This window comes from Embiotoca jacksoni, unplaced genomic scaffold (assembly GCF_022577435.1).
Source record: "Embiotoca jacksoni isolate LCO1_2020_lvr unplaced genomic scaffold, fEmbJac1.0.p SCAF_58, whole genome shotgun sequence".
Classification (NCBI taxonomy): Eukaryota; Metazoa; Chordata; class Actinopteri; family Embiotocidae; genus Embiotoca; species Embiotoca jacksoni.
In genome coordinates this window covers 1,152,212-1,175,675 of record NW_027185412.1, presented here as the reverse complement: position 1 = coordinate 1,175,675, position 23,464 = coordinate 1,152,212, and the positions used below count along the sequence as shown (strand labels likewise).

The following is a 23,464-nucleotide window of genomic DNA, read 5'->3' as shown; positions in this document are numbered from 1 at the left end:
ACATCATCACCAGCTGAGGGACCGCAGGGACGTTATGATGTCACCCATACTTCATTTCCATTTTAATTAATGTCACAGTAACTAAATATTAAATATATTTCAACCTAACGCATAGAAACACTTTTTTCAGAAAACTTTCAGACCGCTTCACTTTCACACGCTATCGATCACATTTTATTGTTTTATTGCACTCGGCTGGTTTAATTCAGAAATGTTCACGTCAACGATGACAAAAGTTGGTGATGGAGTTCCACACGGTTCTCTGTGTGTAAACCAATCGTAAACCATCAGTGATGTCATCAACCATCAGTGATGTCATCAACCATCAGTGATGTCATCAACCATCAGTGATGTCATCGTTGGTTTGTGAACGTTATGAATCCTCCAGTTCAGATTCTGTCCGTCACCATCTTTGATAGTTCGGAGCGGTTTGGAGCAGGAAGTGACCATATTTGGACGAGCTGGGGGAGGAGCCAGAGGTGGATCTGACCGATCTGATTGGAAACCTGACGATACTACGTCCCGCCCACCGATAGCTGTAACCTGACTGCACCACAGGCCTGTCAATCAAACAGACACGCCCCCAAAAACAGGTCTTCTTGAATCTTCTTTTCTAATGAATGAGGGATTATTTTCAGATGGACCTCCAGAAAACTAATAAGAAGGAGTGACTTTAGCTAACAACACCGAGATAACTGATGGACACATTTTATTCACTTTGGATTTGATGAGAGAAGTTGAATGGGAGTCTATGGAGCCGGAGGCTTTTTGGAGCCGACCTCTAGTGGCACTCGCTGGTATTACAGCTGAAGACACTTCTGGATCAGAACCATTTTACAGACCTGAAGCTACGAACTCTTTTATAAACAGTCTGAGGTTCAGACCGGATCTTTTCATGTTATATATGCTTCACTGGTGAAATTATTAGCACACTACATGAACTTCCACCGTTATGCAGCTATATTTCTGTATACGACTCCACTAATCCGCTGAGCGTTAAATGGCTTCATCAGGGAGGATACCGAGAACCCAACAGTCCCCTGGATAGAAAAGACCTGGTTCTAATTCCTTCAGTCCAACAGAGTTACACGAGGCGGTTTGGTGCTTTTTCTGCAACAAATCAGGTGGAGGACTCAAAAACTCTCCTGCAAAATTCAGGACTTGGATTAGGTGTAAAATGGACAGACAGAAACCACAGAGAGAAAAGACAAGAATTCAAACACAGGTCGGTAGAAAACTCACCGATTTCAGGAAGGACTGCTGAATGATGAGCAGGTGGACGTCAGGAGAACGCTGACTGCAGGAGGGCCGGAGGACAACCGGACACGTGGAGACAATCAGACACTAGGGCAGGAAGTGACGACACCAGGAAGTGAAGACAACTGAAACGAGACACAAGGAGAGTAACAAAATGAAATAGGAAATGAAGGTTAAAAGATCAAAAATAGAAAACATAACCTGGGGACCTGGAAAAGTTGTTTTTCCATTTGAATGAGACACACCTACTGATGATGTCACAGTTCAGGTAGCATCGTGATGCTAACACCTGTGTTTTCCTATAATGACACGTCAAACTGTGTGTTGTGTAGAAGCTGTGTCACCACTTCCTGGTCCTCCGGCCACTGACCCAGGAGCGTGGAAGCATCTTCATTTGGCTCTCTGATTGGCCGCCTGATGTCGGGCGGGTGGGGGGTTTCTTCATATGAACCCGTCAGGACTCAAAGGAGGACCAGAGGGAGGTGGAGGATGGAGGAGGACGGAGGAGAGCTGCTGTTTTCTCTGTTTGAAGATGTAACTCTACTCGAAGGACAGCGATGATGATGATGATGATGATGATGATGATGATGATGATGATGATGATGATGAACTCCACTCAGGTTTCTTATTTTGTTCTGAGTTCCTATGTCGACACCGGGCTCCTCAGATACCTTTGTTTCCTGGTCGTTGCGTGTTTGTACGTTGTGATCGTGGTCTCCAACGTGTTCCTCCTGGTGGTGATCTGTGTGAACCGCAGCTTACATGAACCGATGTACCTGTTCCTGTGCAGCCTGTTAGTGAACGAGCTGTATGGTAGTTCAGGCTTGTTTCCCTTCCTGCTGCTTCAGATCCTGTCGGACGTTCACACCGTTCCTGCTGCGTTCTGCTTCCTGCAGATTTATTGTGTTTATTCTTACGTGTGTGTTGAGTTTTTTAACTTGTCCGTCATGTCGTACGACCGCTACGTCGCCATCTGTCACCCTCTGCAGTACAACGCCCAGATGACCTCTACGAAGGTCGGCGTGCTCGTCGCTGCGACCTGGCTGTTCTCTTTTGTCGCCATCGCGGTTCTGATCTCGCTGAGCGCTCCTCTGCGGCTGTGCGGGAACGTCATCGACAGAGTTTACTGTGGAAACTACGCGGTGGTGAAGCTGGCGTGCTCCGACACCCGAGTCAACAACGTGTACGGACTCGTCTACACCGTCGTCTCCGTCATCGGCCCGTCGGTCTTCATCCTCTACACCTACGTGAAGATCCTCGCCGTGTGTTTTTCGGGATCCCGACCGACCCGACAGAAAGCCGTGAGCACCTGCACGCCTCACCTGGCCGCGCTGCTCAACTTCTCCTTCGGCTGCTGCTTCCAGATCGTGCAGAGCCGCTTTAAGCTGAGCAGCATGGCGGGCGTGGGGGGCGTCGTCCTGTCGCTGTACTTCCTGACGTGCCAGCCGCTCTTCACTCCGGCGCTCTACGGCCTGAAAATGAGCAGAATCCACGCCGCGTGCAAACAGCTGTTGCGTGCTGACGCGTAGCTTCAGATCAGAACGGCTCTACGTGAAGAAGCAGTGAGTTCTTCACCTGAAATCAGGTCTCCACGTTCATGTGAAGAGTTTGTTTCAGATGTTTCTGCACTCGGTGAAACTGTGTTTTTTTACTCGAGCGATGATTTTGTTGAAGTGTGTTGATCTTCCAGACAGCCGAACACCTGCGCTGCTTTTTTATTATGTGACATCGAGGACATTAATGAAACTATAATTTCAGTCTGCTTCGTAAACTCTGCTGGAAGTGTTTGGATGTTTTGGGTCTTTTCCTGTCAGATGTTTGCACACTTGAAGTGTTTCTTTATTTATTCTTATTCAAATATAAAACAGAAAATTCATTGTGGAAGGTTATTATAATGATTAATAATTAATCAGCTATCAAAGTTGTACTTGATTGATTTTCTGTCTGTAAACCAAACAATTATGTCTTTTTTGATTCTGTCTGTGGTGATTAAAACAATGATACAAACTAACAAACGTTCGTCTGCTTTTCAAACTAACAGTTCATTCGTGCCTTTCTGTGTATTGAGACGTTGTGTGTTAATGGCACAACATATTAGAAAGAAACATTCAGGTGGTTTTACACCGTCGCCATTATTTCAATGTAAATAAGTCATTTTAACAGCTGTAAGGTCGAACTGACTACCTGCTCTCTACAGATATAGATACAGATACAGATATAGATATAGATACAGATATAGATATAGAATAGATACAGATACAGATATAGATATAGATACAGATACAGATATAGATATAGATACAGATACAGATATAGATATAGATATAGATATAGATACAGATACAGATATAGATACAGATACAGATATAGATATAGATACAGATACAGATATAGATATAGATACAGATACAGATATAGATATAGATATAGATATAGATACAGATATAGATACAGATACAGATATAGATATAGATACAGATACAGATATAGATACAGATATAGATATAGATATAGATACAGATACAGATACAGATATAGATATAGATACAGATACAGATATAGATATAGATATAGATACAGATACAGATATAGATACAGATACAGATATAGATATAGATACAGATACAGATATAGATACAGATATAGATATAGATATAGATACAGATACAGATACAGATACAGATATAGATATAGATATAGATACAGATACAGATATAGATATAGATACAGATACAGATATAGATATAGATACAGATATAGATACAGATACAGATACAGATATAGATATAGATATAGATACAGATACAGATATAGATATAGATACAGATACAGATATAGATATAGATATAGATATAGATACAGATATAGATATAGATATAGATACAGATATAGATATAGATATAGATACAGATACAGATACAGATATAGATATAGATACAGATATAGATATAGAATAGATACAGATACAGATATAGATATAGATACAGATATAGATATAGATATAGATACAGATATAGATATAGATACAGATATAGATATAGAATAGATACAGATACAGATACAGATATAGATATAGATACAGATATAGATATAGATATAGATACAGATATAGATATAGATATAGATACAGATACAGATATAGATATAGATACAGATATAGATATAGAATAGATACAGATATAGATATAGATATAGATACAGATATAGATATAGATACAGATATAGATATAGAATAGATACAGATATAGATATAGATATAGATACAGATGTAGATATAGATACAGATATAGATATAGAATAGATCAGAGAAACCCTGATGATTAGGAGTCGATGATGCTGATATTATTAAACGTGTTCTAACAATGTAAGTATCTACCTCTGCTCAAAACTAGTTTATATACCATGTTATATAAACTGTATATATCATGGTATATAAACTGTATATATTACGGTATATAAACTGTATATATCACAGTACATAGACTGTACATATTAAGTTATATAAATTGTATATCTCAGGGTATATAAACTATATATCACAGTATATAAACTGTACAGATCACAGTTTTTAAACTATATATATCACGGTATATAAACTACATACACTGGATTTTCCTGTTAAATCTTATATTAAAACGCCTTACTTGACACATTTCAAACCAGTTTGGTCTCACAGGAGTTGACCTTCAATAGAAAACGTAAAGGAATACATACAGAAAAAAACATGCACATGCTGTTTGAATTGAAGCTGCTCTGATACAAAATGTGTGTTGAGTATCAGTTTGTTATTCTTCACATAAAGGAGTTGATTGGGCCGGTTTGGATGGAGCTCAGCTGTGTGAATAAATATTACTGAACATGAGGAGCTCTCAGAGCTAAAAGGTTGGAGAGCGCGACACTGAAGGGTTCAGAATGGTCATTATGGTCATTTGTTTTTCAAATCAACTGGTTCAACTCATCAATTATTTATTAGCTTTATACATTTAAGTATAACATAACATTTTACATATAGTGCCAGAACTGCATATCAATCATTATTAAAAGAAAAAAAGAAAAACCTCAGGTTTCTGAGCTCTTTACTAATAAAATTGTTACTCACTATGTTATTCACTATCACGGATGTGTTGTTAAGAACAGCTGACTTGGTTACCTCCTGCTGTTTCCATCCATGACAGGAAAAGGCTGAATAACTTTAAGGAAGTAGTAACTTTAACTCAGCGTGGTTCAAATTATTATTTCAATCCAACCCACGATGTTTCCCTGACGAGGCGCTGGTTCAGGAATCACTGCTGTGGGTCGGATTTCAGGCAGCAAACATTCAGTTTGGTCAAACAGGCCAACTTTTCTTGGAGAAGTTGTTCTGAAATATTGCAGAACATTTATAATAAAAACGTTTCATTACAGTAGCTTACATGTCAGAAAATAAAACATCTGGTGGAAACGCATCTTGTGTTCGGATTATTCACCCGAACTCTGTTTCAGAACATCATTCTGTGACTGAAACAGAACCAATAAAAGACCTCCTGAGCTGTTTCTCTCCACGAGCTCTCTGACCAGAGAACGTTTTATTACACAACAAATCTTTGCATGCGTTTCGTATTTTGGACATTTGGATTCCGAACATGATCGGATTTAAAATGGGTTGAAGGATCCCAACATACAGAGAGAGGACGATGAGCAGCGCTTTGGGAACGCTGCTCACATCCAACCTGCCCTGAAAGATCTGGAACGCACAGCCGAAGGAGAAGTTGAGCAGAGAAGCCAGGTGAGGTGTGCAGGTACCGACGGCTTTCTGTCGGGTCTGTTTGGATCCAGAAAAACACACTTTGAAGATCCTCACGTAGGAAAAAAGGATTAAAATCACAGGAACAAACAACGTGAGAACGATTGTAAACAGTCCGTAGACGTTGTGAGCGGTGGTGTCGGAGCAGGACAGCTGAACAATGGCGTAGTTCCCACAGAACACCTGATCGATGACGTTCCCACAGAGCTGCAGAGACGAACTCAGAGCCGTCGTGACGGCGGCGACGATAACCGGGTAAAACCACGTCAGAGCAACGAGCACGGAAACCTTCCGAGACGTCATCCGGGCGTTGTACTGCAGAGGAGAGCAGATGGCGAGGTGGCGGTCGTACGACATCACGGCCAAACTGGAGAATTCAACACAAGCGTACGAGTGCAAACAGAAAACCTGCAGGAAGCAGAACGCAGCAGGAACGCTGTGAACGTCCGACAGGATCTGAAGCAGCAGGAAGGGAAACAAGCCTGAACTACCATACAGCTCGTTCACTAACAGGCTGCACAGGAACAGGTACATCGGTTCATGTAAGCTGCGGTTCACACAGATCACCACCAGGAGGAACACGTTGGAGACCACGATCACAACGTACAAACACATAATAACTGCAACGTAAAAGTATTTGAAGAATCCCGAGTCAAAGTAGGCGCTCAGAGTGAAGTATGAAACCTGCGTGGAGTTGATCTTCATCCTCATCTGAGCCGGGACGCCGATGAAATCACCGAACATTAACTTTCACACAGTGATTCATCAACAGCACAAACAATAAGGTCTCCATGCAGATCTGCGATGTGAGCGATGCAGAGATTCAGGGAGTGAATCCCAGCGAGCCGACAGCCGACTCGGCTTCTTTTAAAGTTGACCCACGACGACCCGGAGCTGTCACTCAAACCTCCCATCACCCCCCCGCAGAGGCCGTCTGGTCCCTGACCACCCAAATTAAAGGAATCAAAAATCCACTGTTGGTATTATTACTAATAGTCCACACAACTAGTTTTACGAACTGGTGTTATTCTGTATTTAACAGCACAAAAATATTTCTTGGGATTTTACGTTCATGAGAACGGATCCGATGTTCTTCACAATCCTAACTGTGTCACGAGGCCATGAAAGTGGCATAAAGTCTGAGTGTTTGTTGGGAAATCGGCAACTCTACAAGTACGACCCAGACAAACACGCCAATAATCACCTGAAAACACAACCTCCCACGTAATACTGAGATGATACAACAAGTTACCAACTAGATAAAACATGTCATCTCAATGTGCTCATATTGTGGAGCAATTCACTCTCAAAATATATAAAACTTTATGTTACTGTGATCTCCATTTCCATGGTGACACATGGGGTATCACTACCAACTGGAAAACAATCAGTAGACTCATATGTAATGTACGCAATGTTTACTACTCCAGGAAGTTCACCAAATGGGTCATTTAATAGAACTATAACAAGTACAAACTACATTATATTACATAGTATTTGAAATTCTATTGTAATTCTATTTTCCCATTGAGGAGGTGGAGTGATATTTCTAATGATGAGCAGGGTGTGTTGTCATGGTGATTTGTTCCAGATGTTCTGTTGACCAATCAGATCTCTGGGTCAGAACCACTTGTTGTATGATTTTCTTCGTGGGTTCTTCAATGACACGTGTCGAGCAGCGTTTGATGTTCCCGACGTTCGTAATCGGTGCTCAACGATGGAAAACAGCTGGTTGAATCCATGTTGTCTGAACCCGGCTTAAAATGACATTTGTGCACATTAAATGTAAAGTTTTCCAAAGTGATTTCTGCTTGTTTGGAGGAGACGGCTGTCAGATTAAAGAATAAAGTGTTCATAACTACAATAAGAATGATGAAAGTTGAGGAAAGGCTGTGTGTAAAGTTTGCTTCTGGTTTGGTCACAGCTGGACAACATGTTGACATCGTTCAGAGTCGTCCTGAGGTGTACGGGGAGGTTCGTCATCCCGCTCAGCCCTCTGCGGTCCAGTCGAACCGGCCGACTAGCGCCGAGCTCTGCAGGCTGATTGGTCTCTCTGGTTAACAGCTCGCTAATTTGTTTCAGAGGGAATTGGACGAAACTGTGTCTGGATGTGAAGACGCCTCGGAGACCAACATGTTGACACAACCTTTGACCTCAGGGACCACAGACGTTGATGTGACATCAGCCGTCTCTGAGGGGTTCAAACCAGCTTCAGCTGAGCAGCAACTTTCACTCAAGTTTTTATGAACATTAATAAATTTCACTTTATAGATCTTTGGTTAGAATCACGGTACCGCTGCACCGTTACAGACTCACAGTGTTTGAATCCGTGTCGGTTCATTTCCGGGTCTCCGACCTCAGTCCAAAGAGACTCTGATTCACTTTCAGTTTGGGGCAGCACATCAGGAAGGGTCCGGGTTCCAACCTTGGCTTGCGTGGGTTCTCTCCGGGTACTCCGGTTTCCTCCCACCATCCAACGCACAACGTGCATGTTGGGTTAACTGGTGGTTCTGAATGGCCCGTTTGGGTGAATGGTTGTCTGTTTCTGTCTTTCTGTTTTGGACTGGTGACCAGGCAGCTGGGATCGTCTCCTGAATCAAACTTTTTAGTCTTAAAACCAATGCGTCTGGACCACCGACTGTTTATAAAACAGAAGTTGCAGAAGTGTCTTCAGCTGCAATACCAGCGAGTGCCACTAGAGGTCGGCTCCAAAAAGCCTCCGGCTCCATAGACTCCCATTCAACTTCTCTCATCAAATCCAAAGTGAATCAAATGTGTCCATCAGTTATCTCGGTGTTGTTAGCTAAAGTCACTCCTTCTTATTAGTTTTCTGGAGGTCCATCTGAAAATAATCCTTCATCTATGTTGTATTCTGTTTCATAATATCTCAGGTAACCTTTTCTATGTTTTTTATTTCACAAGATCATTTTCTGAAACATTTTCCAAGAATGTGTTGGTGTTTTCTTAAATCAGCAAAAGACGACACAGAACAAATAAAACATTTCCCGACTCTCTTTTATTTCATGTGCTGTCTGTGATCAGAGAACATTTTCCTCCAGAACATATCTTTACATGCGTTTCGTATTTTGGTCATTTGGACGCCGTACATGATGGGGTTGAGAAGCGGCTGCAGGACGATGAAGTACAGAGACAGCAGAATGCGCAGCATGTTGGGCAGGCGGCTCATATCGAAGCGGCTCTGCAGGACCTCAAAGAAGCACCCGAAAGAAAAGTTGATGAGCGAGGCCAGGTGAGGCGAGCAGGTGCTCACGGCTTTCTGCCTCGTCTGTCTGGAGCCGGAGAAACAAACCTGCAGGATCTTTATGTAAGAGAAAAGCACCGGAATCAGAAGGATGAGGATGGAGACGACGATGGCAAAAAGCCCGTAAAAGTTATTGATTCTGGTGTCGCCACAAGCCAACTTCACCAGCAGGTAGTTGCGGCAGTGCGTGCTGTCCAGGACGTTTCCACACCGCGTGAAACGAATGTTTAAGGAAAAAGTTATTAGAAATTTCCCAAAACTGTACAACCAGATCCAAACAACCAGACATAACACCTTGTTGGAGCTCATGCGTGTGTTGTACTGCAGCGGACAGCAGATGGCGACGTAGCGGTCGTACGACATCACGGCCAGATTACAAAACTCAACATTTACATACGTGTACAAACAGAAAACCTGCAGCAAGCAGAACGCAGCAGGAACGGTGTGAACGTCCGACAGGATCTGAAGCAGCAGGAAGGGAAACAAGCCTGAACTACCATACAGCTCGTTCACTAACAGGCTGCACAGGAACAGGTACATCGGTTCATGTAAGCTGCGGTTCACACAGATCACCACCAGGAGGAACACGTTCACAGCAACAATCACAGCGTACAATAAAGCAGTTATCACAAAATACATGTATTTCAAACTTCCAACGTTCATATAAGCTTGAAGAATGAAATAAGAAAAAGAGAATGATGTTGAATTCAACATGTTTTCTGCTGAAGTGATGAACCAAAATGATGAAACAGTTTCTTTCTAATTTATAACCTGAAATAACAAGCAAAGTTAAAATGGTCTACACATTAAAACTACAACATGACTGAGAGGAATCCAACAATTCAACGATGAGAATAAATCGTCTGCTCAGCAAAAAAAAAGATTTCAGTTTACATGTTAGAAAGAGACGCCGCGTCAGCAGAGTTTCAAACAACGATGGAACCTGTGAACGAACTCTTCCGCAGACTCGATCTCACCTGCATGTCTGGAAATGGGAGTTGAGCCTGCCGCCGCCTCCAACTGCTGCAGCAACACCAGCAGCTTCTTATTCCTTTTTAGAACCAATGAATTCAAGGCCCATCCCACCTCACAGGATCTAAGGTGATGCCTGTTTATTGATTGACAGGATCAGTTTACATCACTAGAGACCCAAAGTTGCAAAATGATTTTGTTTGTACGAATCTTTTTCTGAAAAAGTAGTGACGCTGTGTAAAATTAAAATAAAAACACATAATCATGGAAACTCATATGTTGAAACTAAGAAATGTTATTGTTTCATGAAAAATATCTGCTCATTTTGAATTTGAGGGCAGCAACACATCTCTAAAAAGTTGGGACAGGATCAACAAAAGACTGGAAAAATTGAGTAAATCAAAATCAAAAATAACACCTGGTAGAACATCTGACAACTAATGAGGTTACCATGGCAACAGATCAGTGACATGATTGGGTATAAAAAGATGATTTCAGAGAGGCGGAGTCTCTCAGCAGTGAAGATGGGGAGAGGTTCACCACTCTGAAAGACTGTGTTGGAAAATAGTTCAACAATCTAAGAATAATGTTCCTCAACGTAAAACTACAAAGAATTAGTGGATTTCATCGTCTACGGTTCATAATATCATTAAAAGATTCAGAGAATCTGGAGAAATCTCTGAACACAAGGGACAAGGCTGGAAACCAATATAGGATGGTGGTGATCTTCGGGCCCTCAGGCAGCACTGCATTAAAAACACACTATTCTGGAGTGGAAATCACTGCATGGGCTCAGAAACACTTGTGAAAACCATCGTCTGTGAACACAGTTCATCGCTGCGTCCACAAATGATGTTAAAACTCTCCAAAGAAGAAACCAGATAGAAACATGATCCAGAAACACCGCCGCCTTCTCTGGACCGAGATCATTGAAGATGGACTGAGGTGAAGTGGACAACTGTCCTGAGGTCTGATGGATCACAATCTGAGATTCTGTTTGGAAATCATGGACGCTGCATCCTCCAGGTTAAAGAGGAGAGGGACCACCCAGTTTGTTATCAGCTCAGTTCTAAAGCCAGCATCTGTGATGGTACAGGGATGCATTAGTGCACATGGCATGGGTAGCTTGAACATCTGGAAGGAAGCATTAATGCTGAATGATATATTCAGGTTTTGGAGCAACATATGCTGCCATCCAGACAACGTCTCTTTCAGGGAAGGTCTTGTTTATTTCAGCAGAACAACGTCCAACCACATTCTGCACGTATTCCAACAGCATGGTTCTCTAGTAGAAGAGTCCGCTGATAAACTGGCCTCCTGCAGTCCAGACCTGTCAATCATTGAAAACATCTGGAGCATCAGGACATGAACAATACAACAAAGGAGACCCTGAACTGTTGAGCAGCTGAAATCCTCTATCAGGCCAGAATGGGACCACATTTCACTTTCAAAACTCCAGAAACTGGTCTCCTCAGTTCCCCAACGTTTCCAGAGTGTTGTTAAAAGAGTTGATGCAGCTCAGTGGTGAACATGATCCTGGAACAACTTTATAGAGACGTGTTGCTGACATCAGATTTACAATGAGCAGATATTTTACATAAAACAATAAAATTTCTCAGTTTCAACATTTGATGTTGTCTTTGCTGTATTGTAAATTAAATATGAGTTGATGTGATTTTAAACTCGTTGCATTCTGTTTTTATTTATATTTTACACAGCGTCCCAACTTTTTTGGAAACGGGACTGTAAATAGTAGAAAAGGTGAAAATCAAGTACACCAAATGTTCTTAGTGACGTGATCAAACAGAGACACTGGCTGAAGGCTGTAGAACTAAAAATGAATTCAGGGTCACATTCATTTTTGTTAGTTTTATTATCTAAAATAATCCCTGTTTATATTTTATGAAACAAGAATAAACAAAGATGGAGGCCGGACAGAAAAAAACAAACTGAGGCTGCTGATGTTGCATCACTCGGTCCTGGAGGTCAAAGGTCACCTGAGCACATCAACAGGTTTGTGGTCGTCACATTGAGACACAGTTTCCTCTCATTCCCTCTGAAACGGACTAACGAGCCGCTGGCCGGAGAGACCAATCAGCCTGCTGGTCTCACCGGTCCACAGTAAGGACGTCCCCTCAGACCCACATGGACACTGAGGGACGTCAACATGTTGTCCGACCGTCTCCTCAGAGTGAAATCACAAGTAAACAAACACTCAAGTTTTCTGCTGAGTCATCTTCCATTTATCATCGTTCATAACAAGTCCAGGTTTCTGTCCGGCACGGTGGACAAACGTCCGTCTGTCCCTCCGTCTCTCAGCTGTAACGACATCATTGACGCCGTACGAATAAAAATGTTATTATGTTCGTCAATAACTCTCCCAGTGAAACCGGTCGGTTCTGGAGCTCCACAGGGTTCTGGACTCGATCCAATACCTTTCACTTTATACGTGTTTCCATTAGTGGATATCATCAGGAAACAATTCATAACCTTCATCGTCCTGCAGACGAAACTCTGTTCTCTCTTCCTATGAAACCAGACGGGACGAATCATCACATGAAGAACGTCTAAAAGAAAAAGTTCTGGACGAGCTGTAATTTTGTCCCAGACGTTGTCTCTGGGTCTGTGGGAGGGTTCAGGGTCTTCTGAGCAGCTCCTACTACAAACTTTATCAAGAGGAGAGGGACCATCCAGCTTGTTATCAGCTCAGTTCTAAAGCCAGCATCTGTGATGGTACAGGATGCATTAGTGCACATGGCATGGGTAGCTTGAACATCTGGAAGGAAGTGTTAATGCTGAATGATATATTCAGGTTCTGGAGCAACATATGCTGCCATCCAGACAACGTCTCTTTCAGGGAAGGTCTTGTTTATTTCAGCAGAACAACGTGTGTCAGTGTCTCTCGTGTTTTTATTGTGTCCTGTTTGTTCATTTTCTTCTTCAACACCTAAATAATGTCGTCGTCACGGCGACCCCTCGTAGTTTCCTCGTACCTCGGAACAGTTCCGGCCTTGAAGTTTCCTTGTTGTTTTAGTTTTTTTGTAATGTTTGACATGTTCCTGTAGAGGGGGCGTGGCCTCAGCCTGCTCTGTGATGTCATCAGACGTGGCCCCCCCACCTGTCCACGTGGCCCTCCAGGTGTATAAGAGCTGCTGCTGACTGTCTGCAGCTGCCGGAGCCTGATGTCATCTCTCCTGCAGGTTCACGTCCGTCCACGTTGTTGTTGTTGTTGTTGTTGTTTTTCTCAAACTCCTTCATGTGTCCTGTGGAGCTGCTTTCAATCCTGTGATGTGATGATGATGTGCTGCTTACCACTGATTCCCTGATCCATTGTGTGTATCTGAAACAGTCCATTGATTCTTGTTTCTGCAGCTTTCTGACTGTAAAAGTCTCTTTTCTTTGTGTCGCTGTGTTTTTCTTCTCGGGAGGTTTCTGATCTATTTGGTTTTTAAATGTTAAAAACAGATTCGCTGTTTCTGTTTTTTCTCCCTGATGAGATGAAAGTTTGTCCTGAAATCAGCTGCTTGTGTTTGAGGTTTGTTTCCGACGTCTTTGCTTCCTTCTGTTTCTGTCCCGCTGACTGAAGACGAGCGCTCGTCGCCGCCGCAGACGAAGAAGAGTTGAAGTGTTCGCCGGCTGTCCGACGGGATGGAGAACAACTCGGAGATCGTCTTCGTGCTTCACGGCCTGAACGAGTCTCTGACTCACCGTCAGATCTCCTTCGCCTTCGCGCTGACGTCGTACGCCTTCACCGTCGTCGTCAACCTGACGCTCATCGCCACCGTGTGCGTGGACCGGACGCTGCACGCTCCCATCTACGTCTTCCTGTGCAACCTGTGTTTCAACGGCGTCTGCGGCGCCTCCAGTTTCTACCCGAAGCTTCTCCACGACCTGCTGGCCGACCGCCACGTCATCTCGTACGGCGGCTGCCTGACGCAGATGTTCGCCGCCTACAGCTACTGCTTCTGCGAGTTCACCGGTCTGACCGTCATGGCGTACGACCGCTACGTGGCCATCTGCCAGCCGCTGCGCTACCGGGCGCTGATGACGCAGCAGAAGGTGTTTCAGCTGCTGCTGCTCACCTGGAGCTTCTCGCTGCTGGAGGCGGCGGTGGGCGTGGCCTTGACCGCCCGCCTGCCGCTCTGCGGACGCCACGTCCGCAAGTTGTTCTGCACCAACTGGGAGGTGGTGAAGCTGTCGTGCGTCGACACCACGCTCAACAACATCTACGGCTTCGTGCTCATGTTCTCGCATGTGTCGCAGACCGGACTGATCCTGGTGTCCTACGTGCACCTGGTCCGGGCCGCCATGCGGTCCCGCTCCGACCGCAGGAAGTTCTTCCAGACGTGTCTGCCGCACCTCGTCACGCTGCTCGTCTTCACCTTCTCCATAGTGTTCGACTCCATGTACTCCCGCTACGGCGCCGCCGGCGGCGCGCAGGCGCTGCAGAACGCGCTGGCGGCCGAGTTCCTGGTGGTCCCGCCCCTTTTCAACCCCATCATCTACGGCATGAACCTGCAGCAGATCCGCTCCAGGATCCTCCACAAGTTCAGCGTCCGACCCGAGATCCCCAGGTGACGCTCCAGAAAGACTGATTCTGTCAGAACCGGAACCAGAACCAGAACCGGACTGGACAGAGGGAGTTGGTTAATCTCAGAGGTCGCAGTGAAATGAAACGTTTCCTAAAACGTTGTTTTAACCAGAAACAGAAAGTGATCTGAAAAAAAACACAATGTTGCTTTGTTTATGTTCAGGAGATCAAATAAATCATAAAATAATAAATATTACATTTTAAGAATTTAAATTAACTGGTTGAGAATATTCAGTTTAAACTTAAAGAAACTGATTAAAACACATTTAATAGCAATTAACAATCACAACAATTTATCATTTGGCGTAATTATCAAAATCATTTCCAGAATAATGCTGTTTTGAACATTGAATTATTTTTAATGTTTTAATTATATTTAAACATTAGTGAACATCAGTTCAATCATTTCAGAAAATGTTAAATGTTTTGTTTACGGAGCTCAACGATGTTTTATAAACAGTTTAATTTTCACCATTTCTGATATCGTCAAAAATAAAATGATTTATTTTTTGAAGAGAATATTTATTTATAAAAACAGGAGAAACTGACTGCTTTTTAGGATGATTTAAGTTTGTTTTTATGGAGAAAAAATAGGAGTTAGTTTAGAAAAACTAAAAATCAAGCAGGACGCAAATTCTGTTCAAAGTCTTCTGCATTAAAAAGGTTAGATGAGGAAACAGAGTAAACACTGTATTACAGTTATTTAAATAAAAACAGTTAAAGTCAATTTAAGAATAGCACATGAACCAAAACAAAGAAATATCATGGAGAAGATGTTGTTGGTGAACTTCCCTTCTAAAGAGCTTCAGTTCAGTGTTTCTGTCGTCGCCATCTTTACTACGGAGCAGTAAGTGACCATATTTGGAAGAAGGGGGCGGGGCGAGCTGACCGGGAACTACCGACACGATTGGACGAGCAAAGAAAGAAATCCACTGACTTCAATAAAAAAAAGTGAAAACATTCCAGAAATAACAAATATCTGAACACAAAACTCTAATTTCAATTTCAACTGAACAACAAGAAAAAGACTGAAACAGGATTTGGACTCTTTTGAGTTTTGATCACTGCCTGAAAAACACTCGAGAACAGATGACATGTAAAATAGAGAAGTAAATTGCCAAGTTTTATTCACAATTCAGCGTCCTGAAGAACTTCTCGGCCGATGATTCATAAAAACACCGTCAGTCCATCTTACAGTTCAGCGTCAGTACTGAAGATGTGACACACAGAAAACTCTGTATTGTGTCTTTGTCCAAAAACAATAAGGTTAAAGTAAATTGAAGAATAGCACATAAACCAAAACAAAGAAATATTGCATTATGAATCCTCCAGTTCAGATTCTGTCCGTCACCATCTTTGCTAGTTCGGAGCAGTTTGGAGCAGGAAGTGACCATATTTGGACGAGCTGGGGGAGGAGCCAGAGGTGGATCTGACCGATCTGATCGGAAACCTGACGATACTACGTCCCGCCCACCGATAGCTGTAACCTGACTGCACCACAGGCCTGTCAATCAAACAGACACGCCCCCAAAACCAGGTCTTCTTGAATCTTCTTTTCTAATGAATGAGGGATTATTTTCAGATGGACCTCCAGAAAACTAATAAGAAGGAGTGACTTTAGCTAACAACACCGAGATAACTGATGGACACATTTTATTCACTTTGGATTTGATGAGAGAAGTTGAATGGGAGTCTATGGAGCCGGAGGCTTTTTGGAGCCGACCTCTAGTGGCACTCGCTGGTATTGCAGCTGAAGACACTTCTGCAACTTCTGTTTTATAAACAGTCTGTGGTCCAGATGTGTTGGTTTTAAGATTCAGGAGACGATCCCAGCTGCCTGGTCACCAGTCCAAAACAGAAAGACAGAAACAGACAACCATTCACACAAACGGGCCATTCAGAACCACCAGTTAACCCAACATGCACTTCTGGATCAGAACCATCTTTCAGACCTTGAATCCACCGCTGGACGACGGGTGGACGATGCTGCAGTGTTTCCATGTGCTTCTACGTTCATGTGCTTCTGGTCTTCTGCAGTTTGCTTGGACTTCGATCTTCGCTGCAGGATTTATAAATGCGTTGGCTGCGTCTTTACTGTATTTATTACATTTTTTTGGTTGATGAAAGAAAACATGAATAGTTGTAATCAACTTTTATTTTTAATACTTCAGTACACTTAACACAGGAACTGAAATAAATTCAGACACGAGTCCACAAAAAAAACACATTTTTACTTCAGTGCAAATCTGAAAAAGCTGATGTCAGTTTCAGATGTGAATGAGATCCGTTCACAGTATTTATAACTTATATCACAAATTACTCTTCTAACGTTTGAGAATACAAAAATCTCTTTCAATAACGAACCAAATTTTCATCTTGTAACAGAATGTGTTTTTGTGCAAAAATATGATGTTATAACAAAAGTTTTCTTCTTTCTCACTTCTCATGTGTTTTTATGTTTAGAGCTGCAACTTATTGTAATTTTTCTTTGTCAATGAACCTGCTGATTATTTTTTTCATTAATTATTTGGTTGATGAAAAATACCGTCACAACATGAAGTCTGAGCAGATGTCTTAAAACCTCCAAAACATGGAATCAACGTTTGTATCAATACAAAACAAGCAACAGAAAATAATTCCACATCCGAGAGCCTCGAACCAGCAATGGCTTCGCAGTTTTATCTTTAAAAATTATAAATGTTATTCATCATTAGTTTTCTGTCAAGGTGAAAAGATTGTTGCACCTTTGTTTGTGATCTCATCTCACCTATTCGTCAGCTTTAAATATACTTTTTTGAACAAAAAAAAAGATAAAAAAGAAAAGCTAAACAATTAAGTTTGTTGTAAGAACATGAAGATGAAGAGGATTAAACCTGATTTACAGAAACTAGTTGATCAGTTCAGATTTGTTTTGTGGTATCGATTTGTCATTCATGAACTTCCACATGTAAACTGTTTTATTTTAATTCGACCCATCGTTTTGTCGTTCCGTTTTGTCGTTTCGTCGTTCTGTTTTGTCGTTTTGTTTTGTCGTTCTGTTTTGTCGTTTTGTCGTTTTGTCGTTCTGTTGTCGTTTTGTCGTGTCGTTTTGTCGTTCTGTTGTTTTGTCGTTCTGTTGTTTTGTCGTTTTGTTTTCTCATTTTGTTGTCATTTTGTCGTTCTGTTTTGTCGTTTTGTTTTGTCGTTCTGTTTTGTCTTTGTTTTGTCGTTCTGTTTTGTCATTTTGTTGTTGTTTTGTCGTTTTGTTGTCGTTTTGTCGTTCTGTTGTTTTGTCGTTTTGTTTTGTCGTTTTGTCGTTCTGTTTTGTCGTTTTGTTTTGTCGTTCTGTTTTGTCGTTTTGTCGTTCTGTTTTGTCATTCTGTTTTGTCGTTTTGTCGTTCTGTTTTGTCGTTTTGTTTTGTCGTTCTGTTGTCGTTTTGTTGTTTTGTTCTGTTGTTTTGTCGTTCTGTTTTTTCATTTTGTTGTTGTTTTGTCGTTCTGTTTTGTCGTTTTGTTGTCGTTTTGTCGTTCTGTTGTTTTGTCGTTTTGTTTTGTCATTTTGTCGTTCTGTTGTTTTGTCGTTCTGTTTTGTCTTTTTGTTTTGTCGTTCTGTTTTGTCTTTTTGTTGTCATTTTGTCGTTCTGTTGTTTTGTCGTTCTGTTGTGTCGTTGTTTTGTCGTTCTGTCATTCTGTCGTTTTGTTTTGTCGTTTTGTTTTGTCGTTTTGTTCTGTTGTTTTGTCGTTTTGTTTTGTCGTTTTGTTCTGTTGTTTTGTCGTTTTGTTTTGTCATTTTGTCGTTCTGTTGTTTTGTCGTTTTGTTTTGTCGTTCTGTTTTGTCATTTTGTTGTTGTTTTGTCGTTTTGTTGTCGTTTTGTCGTTCTGTTGTTTTGTCGTTTTGTTTTGTCGTTTTGTCGTTCTGTTTTGTCGTTTTGTTTTGTCGTTCTGTTTTGTCGTTCTGTTTTGTCGTTTTGTTGTCGTTTTGTCGTTCTGTTGTTTTGTCGTTTTGTTTTGTCATTTTGTCGTTCTGTTGTTTTGTCGTTTTGTTTTGTCGTTCTGTTTTGTCTTTTTGTTGTCATTTTGCTGTTCTGTTGTTTTGTCGTTCTGTTGTGTCGTTGTTTTGTCGTTCTGTCATTCTGTCGTTATGTCATTCTGTCGTTTTGTTGTCGTTTTGTTCTGTTGTTTTGTCGTTCTGTTTTGTCGTTTTGTTTTGTCGTTTTGTCGTTTTGTTTTGTCGTTTTGTTTTGTCGTTCTGTTTTGTCGTTTTGTTTTGTCGTTTTGTCGTTCTGTTTTGTCGTTTTGTTTTGTCGTTTTGTTTTGTCGTTCTGTTTTGTCGTTCCGTTTTGTCGTTCCGTTTTGTCGTTTTGTTTTGTCGTTTTGTTTTGTCGTTCTGTTTTGTCGTTTTGTTTTGTCGTTCTGTCGTTCTGTTGTCGTTTTGTTTTGTCGTTTTGTTTTGTCGTTCTGTTTTGTCTTTTTGTTTTGTCGTTCTGTTTTGTCATTTTGTTGTTGTTTTGTCGTTTTGTTGTCGTTTTGTCGTTCTGTTTTGTCGTTCTGTTTTGTCGTTTTGTTTTGTCGTTTTGTCGTTCTGTTTTGTCGTTTTGTTTTGTCGTTTTGTCGTTCTGTTTTGTCGTTTTGTTTTGTCGTTTTGTTTTGTCGTTCCGTTTTGTCGTTCCGTTTTGTCGTTTTGTTTTGTCGTTTTGTTTTGTCGTTCTGTTTTGTCGTTTTGTTTTGTCGTTCTGTCGTTCTGTTGTCGTTTTGTTTTGTCGTTTTGTTTTGTCGTTCTGTTTTGTCTTTTTGTTTTGTCGTTCTGTTTTGTCATTTTGTTGTTGTTTTGTCGTTTTGTTGTCGTTTTGTCGTTCTGTTTTGTCGTTCTGTTTTGTCGTTTTGTTTTGTCGTTTTGTCGTTTTGTTTTGTCGTTTTGTTTTGTCGTTCTGTTTTGTCGTTTTGTTTTGTCGTTTTGTCGTTCTGTTTTGTCGTTTTGTTTTGTCGTTTTGTCGTTCTGTTTTGTCGTTTTGTTTTGTCGTTTTGTTTTGTCGTTCTCTTTTGTCGTTTTGTTTTGTCGTTTTGTTTTGTCGTTCTGTATTGTCGTTTTGTTTTGTCGCTCTGTTTTGTCGTTTTGTTTTGTCGTTTTGTCGTTTTGTTTTGTCGTTTTGTTTTGTCGTTCTGTTTTGTCGCTTTGTTTTGTCGTTTTGTCGTTCTGTTTTGTCGTTTTGTTTTGTCGTTCTCTTTTGTCGTTTTGTTTTGTCGTTTTGTTTTGTCGTTTTGTCGTTCTGTTTTGTCGTTCTGTTTTGTCGTTTTGTCGTTCTGTTTTGTCGTTTTGTTTTGTCGTTTTGTCGTTCTGTTTTGTCGTTTTGTTTTGTCGTTTTGTTTTGTCGTTCTGTTTTGTCGTTCTGTTTTGTCGCTTTGTTTTGTCGTTTTGTTTTGTCGTTCTGTTTTGTCGTTTTGTTTTGTCGTTCTCTTTTGTCGTTTTGTTTTGTCGTTCTATTTTGTCGTTTTGTTTTGTCGTTCTGTTTTGTCGTTTTGTTTTGTCGTTCTCTTTTGTCGTTTTGTTTTGTCGTTCTGTTTTGTCGTTTTGTCGTTCTGTTTTGTCGTTTTGTTTTGTCGTTCTCTTTTGTCGTTTTGTTTTGTCGCTCTGTTTTGTCGTTTTGTTTTGTCGTTTTGTCGTTCTGTTTTGTCGTTCTCTTTTGTCGTTTTGTTTTGTCGTTCTATTTTGTCGTTTTGTTTTGTCGTTCTGTTTTGTCGTTCTGTTTTGTCGCTTTGTTTTGTCGTTTTGTTTTGTCGTTCTGTTTTGTCGTTTTGTTTTGTCGTTCTCTTTTGTCGTTTTGTTTTGTCGTTCTATTTTGTCGTTTTGTTTTGTCGTTCTATTTTGTCGTTTTGTTTTGTCGTTCTGTTTTGTCGTTTTGTTGTTGTTTTGTCGTTCCGTTTTGTCATTTTGTTGTCATTTTGTCGTTCTGTCGTTTTGTCGTTCTGTTGTTTTGTCGTTTTGTTTTGTCGTTTTGTCGTTCTGTTTTGTCGTTTTGTTTTGTCGTTTTGTCGTTCTGTTGTCGTTTTGTTGTTTTGTTTTGTCGTTCTGTTGTTTTGTCGTTCTGTTGTTTTGTCGTTTTGTTTTGTCGTTCTGTTTTGTCATTTTGTTGTTGTTTTGTCGTTTTGTTGTCGTTTTGTCGTTCTGTTTTGTCGTTCTGTTTTGTCATTTTGTTGTTGTTTTGTCGTTTTGTTGTCGTTTTGTCGTTCTGTTTTGTCGTTCTGTTTTGTCGTTCTGTTTTGTCGTTCTGTTTTGTCGTTTTGTTTTGTCGTTCTGTTTTGTCGTTTTGTTTTGTCGTTTTGTCGTTCTGTTTTGTCGTTTTGTCGTTTTGTTTTGTCGTTCTGTTTTGTCTTTTTGTTTTGTCGTTCTGTTTTGTCATTTTGTTGTTGTTTTGTCGTTTTGTTGTCGTTTTGTCGTTCTGTTTTGTCGTTCTGTTTTGTCGTTCTGTTTTGTCGTTCTGTTTTGTCGTTTTGTTTTGTCGTTCTGTTTTGTCGTTTTGTTTTGTCGTTTTGTCGTTCTGTTTTGTCGTTTTGTCGTTTTGTTTTGTCGTTCTGTTTTGTCGTTTTGTTTTGTCGTTTTGTCGTTTTGTTTTGTCGTTTTGTCGTTTTGTTTTGTCGTTTTGTTTTGTCGTTTTGTTTTGTCGTTCTGTTTTGTCGTTTTGTTTTGTCGTTCTGTTTTGTCGTTTTGTCGTTCTGTCGTTTTGTCGTTCTGTTTTGTCGTTTTGTTTTGTCGCTTTGTCGTTCTGTTTTGTCGTTTTGTTTTGTCGTTTTGTCGTTCTGTTTTGTCGTTTTGTCGTTTTGTTTTGTCGTTCTGTTTTGTCGTTCTGTTTTGTCGTTTTGTCGTTCTGTTTTGTCGTTTTGTTTTGTCGTTCTGTTTTGTCGTTTTGTTTTGTCGTTTTGTTGTCGTTTTGTCGTTCTGTTTTGTCGTTCTGTTTTGTCGTTCTGTTTTGTCGTTTTGTCGTTCTGTTTTGTCGTTTTGTTTTGTCGTTCTGTTTTGTCGTTTTGTTTTGTCGTTTTGTCGTTCTGTTTTGTCGTTTTGTCGTTTTGTTTTGTCGTTCTGTTTTGTCGTTTTGTTTTGTCGTTTTGTCGTTTTGTTTTGTCGTTTTGTTTTGTCGTTCTGTTTTGTCGTTTTGTCGTTCTGTTTTGTCGTTTTGTTTTGTCGTTCTGTTTTGTCGTTTTGTCGTTCTGTCGTTTTGTCGTTCTGTTTTGTCGTTTTGTTTTGTCGCTTTGTCGTTCTGTTTTGTCGTTTTGTCGTTTTGTTTTGTCGTTTTGTTTTGTCGTTCTGTTTTGTCGTTTTGTCGTTCTGTTTTGTCGTTTTGTTTTGTCGTTCTGTTTTGTCGTTTTGTCGTTCTGTCGTTTTGTCGTTCTGTTTTGTCGTTTTGTTTTGTCGTTTTGTCGTTCTGTTTTGTCGTTTTGTCGTTCTGTTTTGTCGTTTTGTCGTTCTGTTTTGTTGTTTTGTCGTTCTGTTTTGTCGTTTTGTCGTTTTGTTTTGTCGTTCTGTTTTGTCGTTCCGTTTTGTCGTTCCGTTTTGTCGTTCTCTTTTGTCATTCTGTTTTGTCGTTTTGTCGTTCTGTTTTGTCGTTTTGTCGTTTTGTCGTTTTGTTTTGTCATTCTGTTTTGTCGTTTTGTCGTTCTGTTTTGTCGTTTTGTCGTTTTGTTTTGTCGTTTTGTCGTTTTGTTTTGTCATTCTGTTTTGTCGTTTTGTCGTTCTGTTTTGTCGTTTTGTCGTTTTGTTTTGTCGTTCTGTTTTGTCGTTTTGTCGTTCTGTTTTGTCGTTTTGTCGTTCTGTTTTGTCGTTTTGTCGTTCTGTTTTGTCGTTTTGTCTTGTTGTTTTGTCGTTTTGTTTTGTCGTTCTGTTTTGTCGTTTTGTTTTGTCGTTCTGTTTTGTCGTTTTGTTTTGTCGTTCTGTTTTGTCGTTCTGTTTTGTCGTTTTGTCTTGTTGTTTTGTCGTTTTGTTTTGTCGTTCTGTTTTGTCGTTTTGTCTTGTTGTTTTGTCGTTTTGTTTTGTCGTTCTGTTTTGTCGTTTTGTTTTGTCGTTTTGTTTTGTCGTTCTGTTTTGTCGTTTTGTTTTGTCGTTTTGTCGTTCTGTTTTGTCGTTTTGTCTTGTCGTTTTGTTTTGTCGTTCTGTTTTGTCGTTTTGTTTTGTCGTTTTGTCGTTCTGTTTTGTCGTTCTGTTTTGTCGTTTTGTTTTGTCGTTCTGTTTTGTCGTTTTGTTTTGTCGTTTTGTCGTTCTGTTTTGTCGTTTTGTCTTGTCGTTCTGTTTTGTCGTTCTGTTTTGTCGTTTTGTTTTGTCGTTTTGTTTTGTCGTTCTGTTTTGTCGTTTTGTTTTGTCGCTCTGTTTTGTCGTTTTGTCGTTCTATTTTGTCGTTTTGTTTTGTCGTTCTGTTTTGTCATTCTGTTTTGTCGTTTTGTTGTTTTGTCGTTCTGTCGTTTTGTCGTTCTGTTGTTTTGCCGTTCTGTTGTTTTGTCGTTCTGTTTTGTCGTTTTGTTGTCATTTTGTCGTTCTGTCGTTTTGTCGTTCTGTTGTTTTGCCGTTCTGTTGTTTTGTCGTTCTGTTTTGTCGTTCTGTTTTGTCGTTTTGTTTTGTCGTTTTGTTTTGTCG

The 23,464-nt window shown here is 40.7% G+C and overlaps 4 protein-coding genes across 4 annotated transcripts; 2 read left to right on the top strand and 2 right to left on the bottom strand.

Moving 5' to 3' along the window:
• The first annotated feature begins 1,829 nt into the window (after positions 1 to 1,829).
• Positions 1,830 to 2,786, top strand: LOC138212614 (olfactory receptor 11A1-like). Its single transcript, XM_069173068.1, has one exon. The coding sequence runs from the start codon at positions 1,830 to 1,832 to the stop codon at positions 2,784 to 2,786; it is 957 nt and encodes a 318-aa protein (XP_069029169.1).
• Positions 2,787 to 5,743: 2,957 nt separating this feature from the next.
• On the bottom strand, positions 5,744 to 6,751 carry LOC138212613 (olfactory receptor 11A1-like). Its single transcript, XM_069173067.1, has one exon. It carries the CDS (start codon positions 6,749 to 6,751, stop codon positions 5,744 to 5,746), a length of 1,008 nt encoding a protein of 335 aa, XP_069029168.1.
• A 2,305-nt stretch (positions 6,752 to 9,056) lies between these two features.
• On the bottom strand, positions 9,057 to 10,016 carry LOC138212612 (olfactory receptor 5M5-like). The gene is made up of 2 exons (XM_069173066.1): positions 9,351 to 10,016; positions 9,057 to 9,248 (listed from the first exon to the last, which is right to left on the bottom strand). The coding sequence occupies exons 1-2, from the start codon at positions 10,014 to 10,016 to the stop codon at positions 9,057 to 9,059; spliced, it is 858 nt and encodes a 285-aa protein (XP_069029167.1).
• Positions 10,017 to 13,922: 3,906 nt separating this feature from the next.
• Positions 13,923 to 14,852, top strand: LOC138212611 (olfactory receptor 2C3-like). Its single transcript, XM_069173065.1, has one exon. It carries the CDS (start codon positions 13,923 to 13,925, stop codon positions 14,850 to 14,852), a length of 930 nt encoding a protein of 309 aa, XP_069029166.1.
• Positions 14,853 to 23,464: the final 8,612 nt, after the last annotated feature.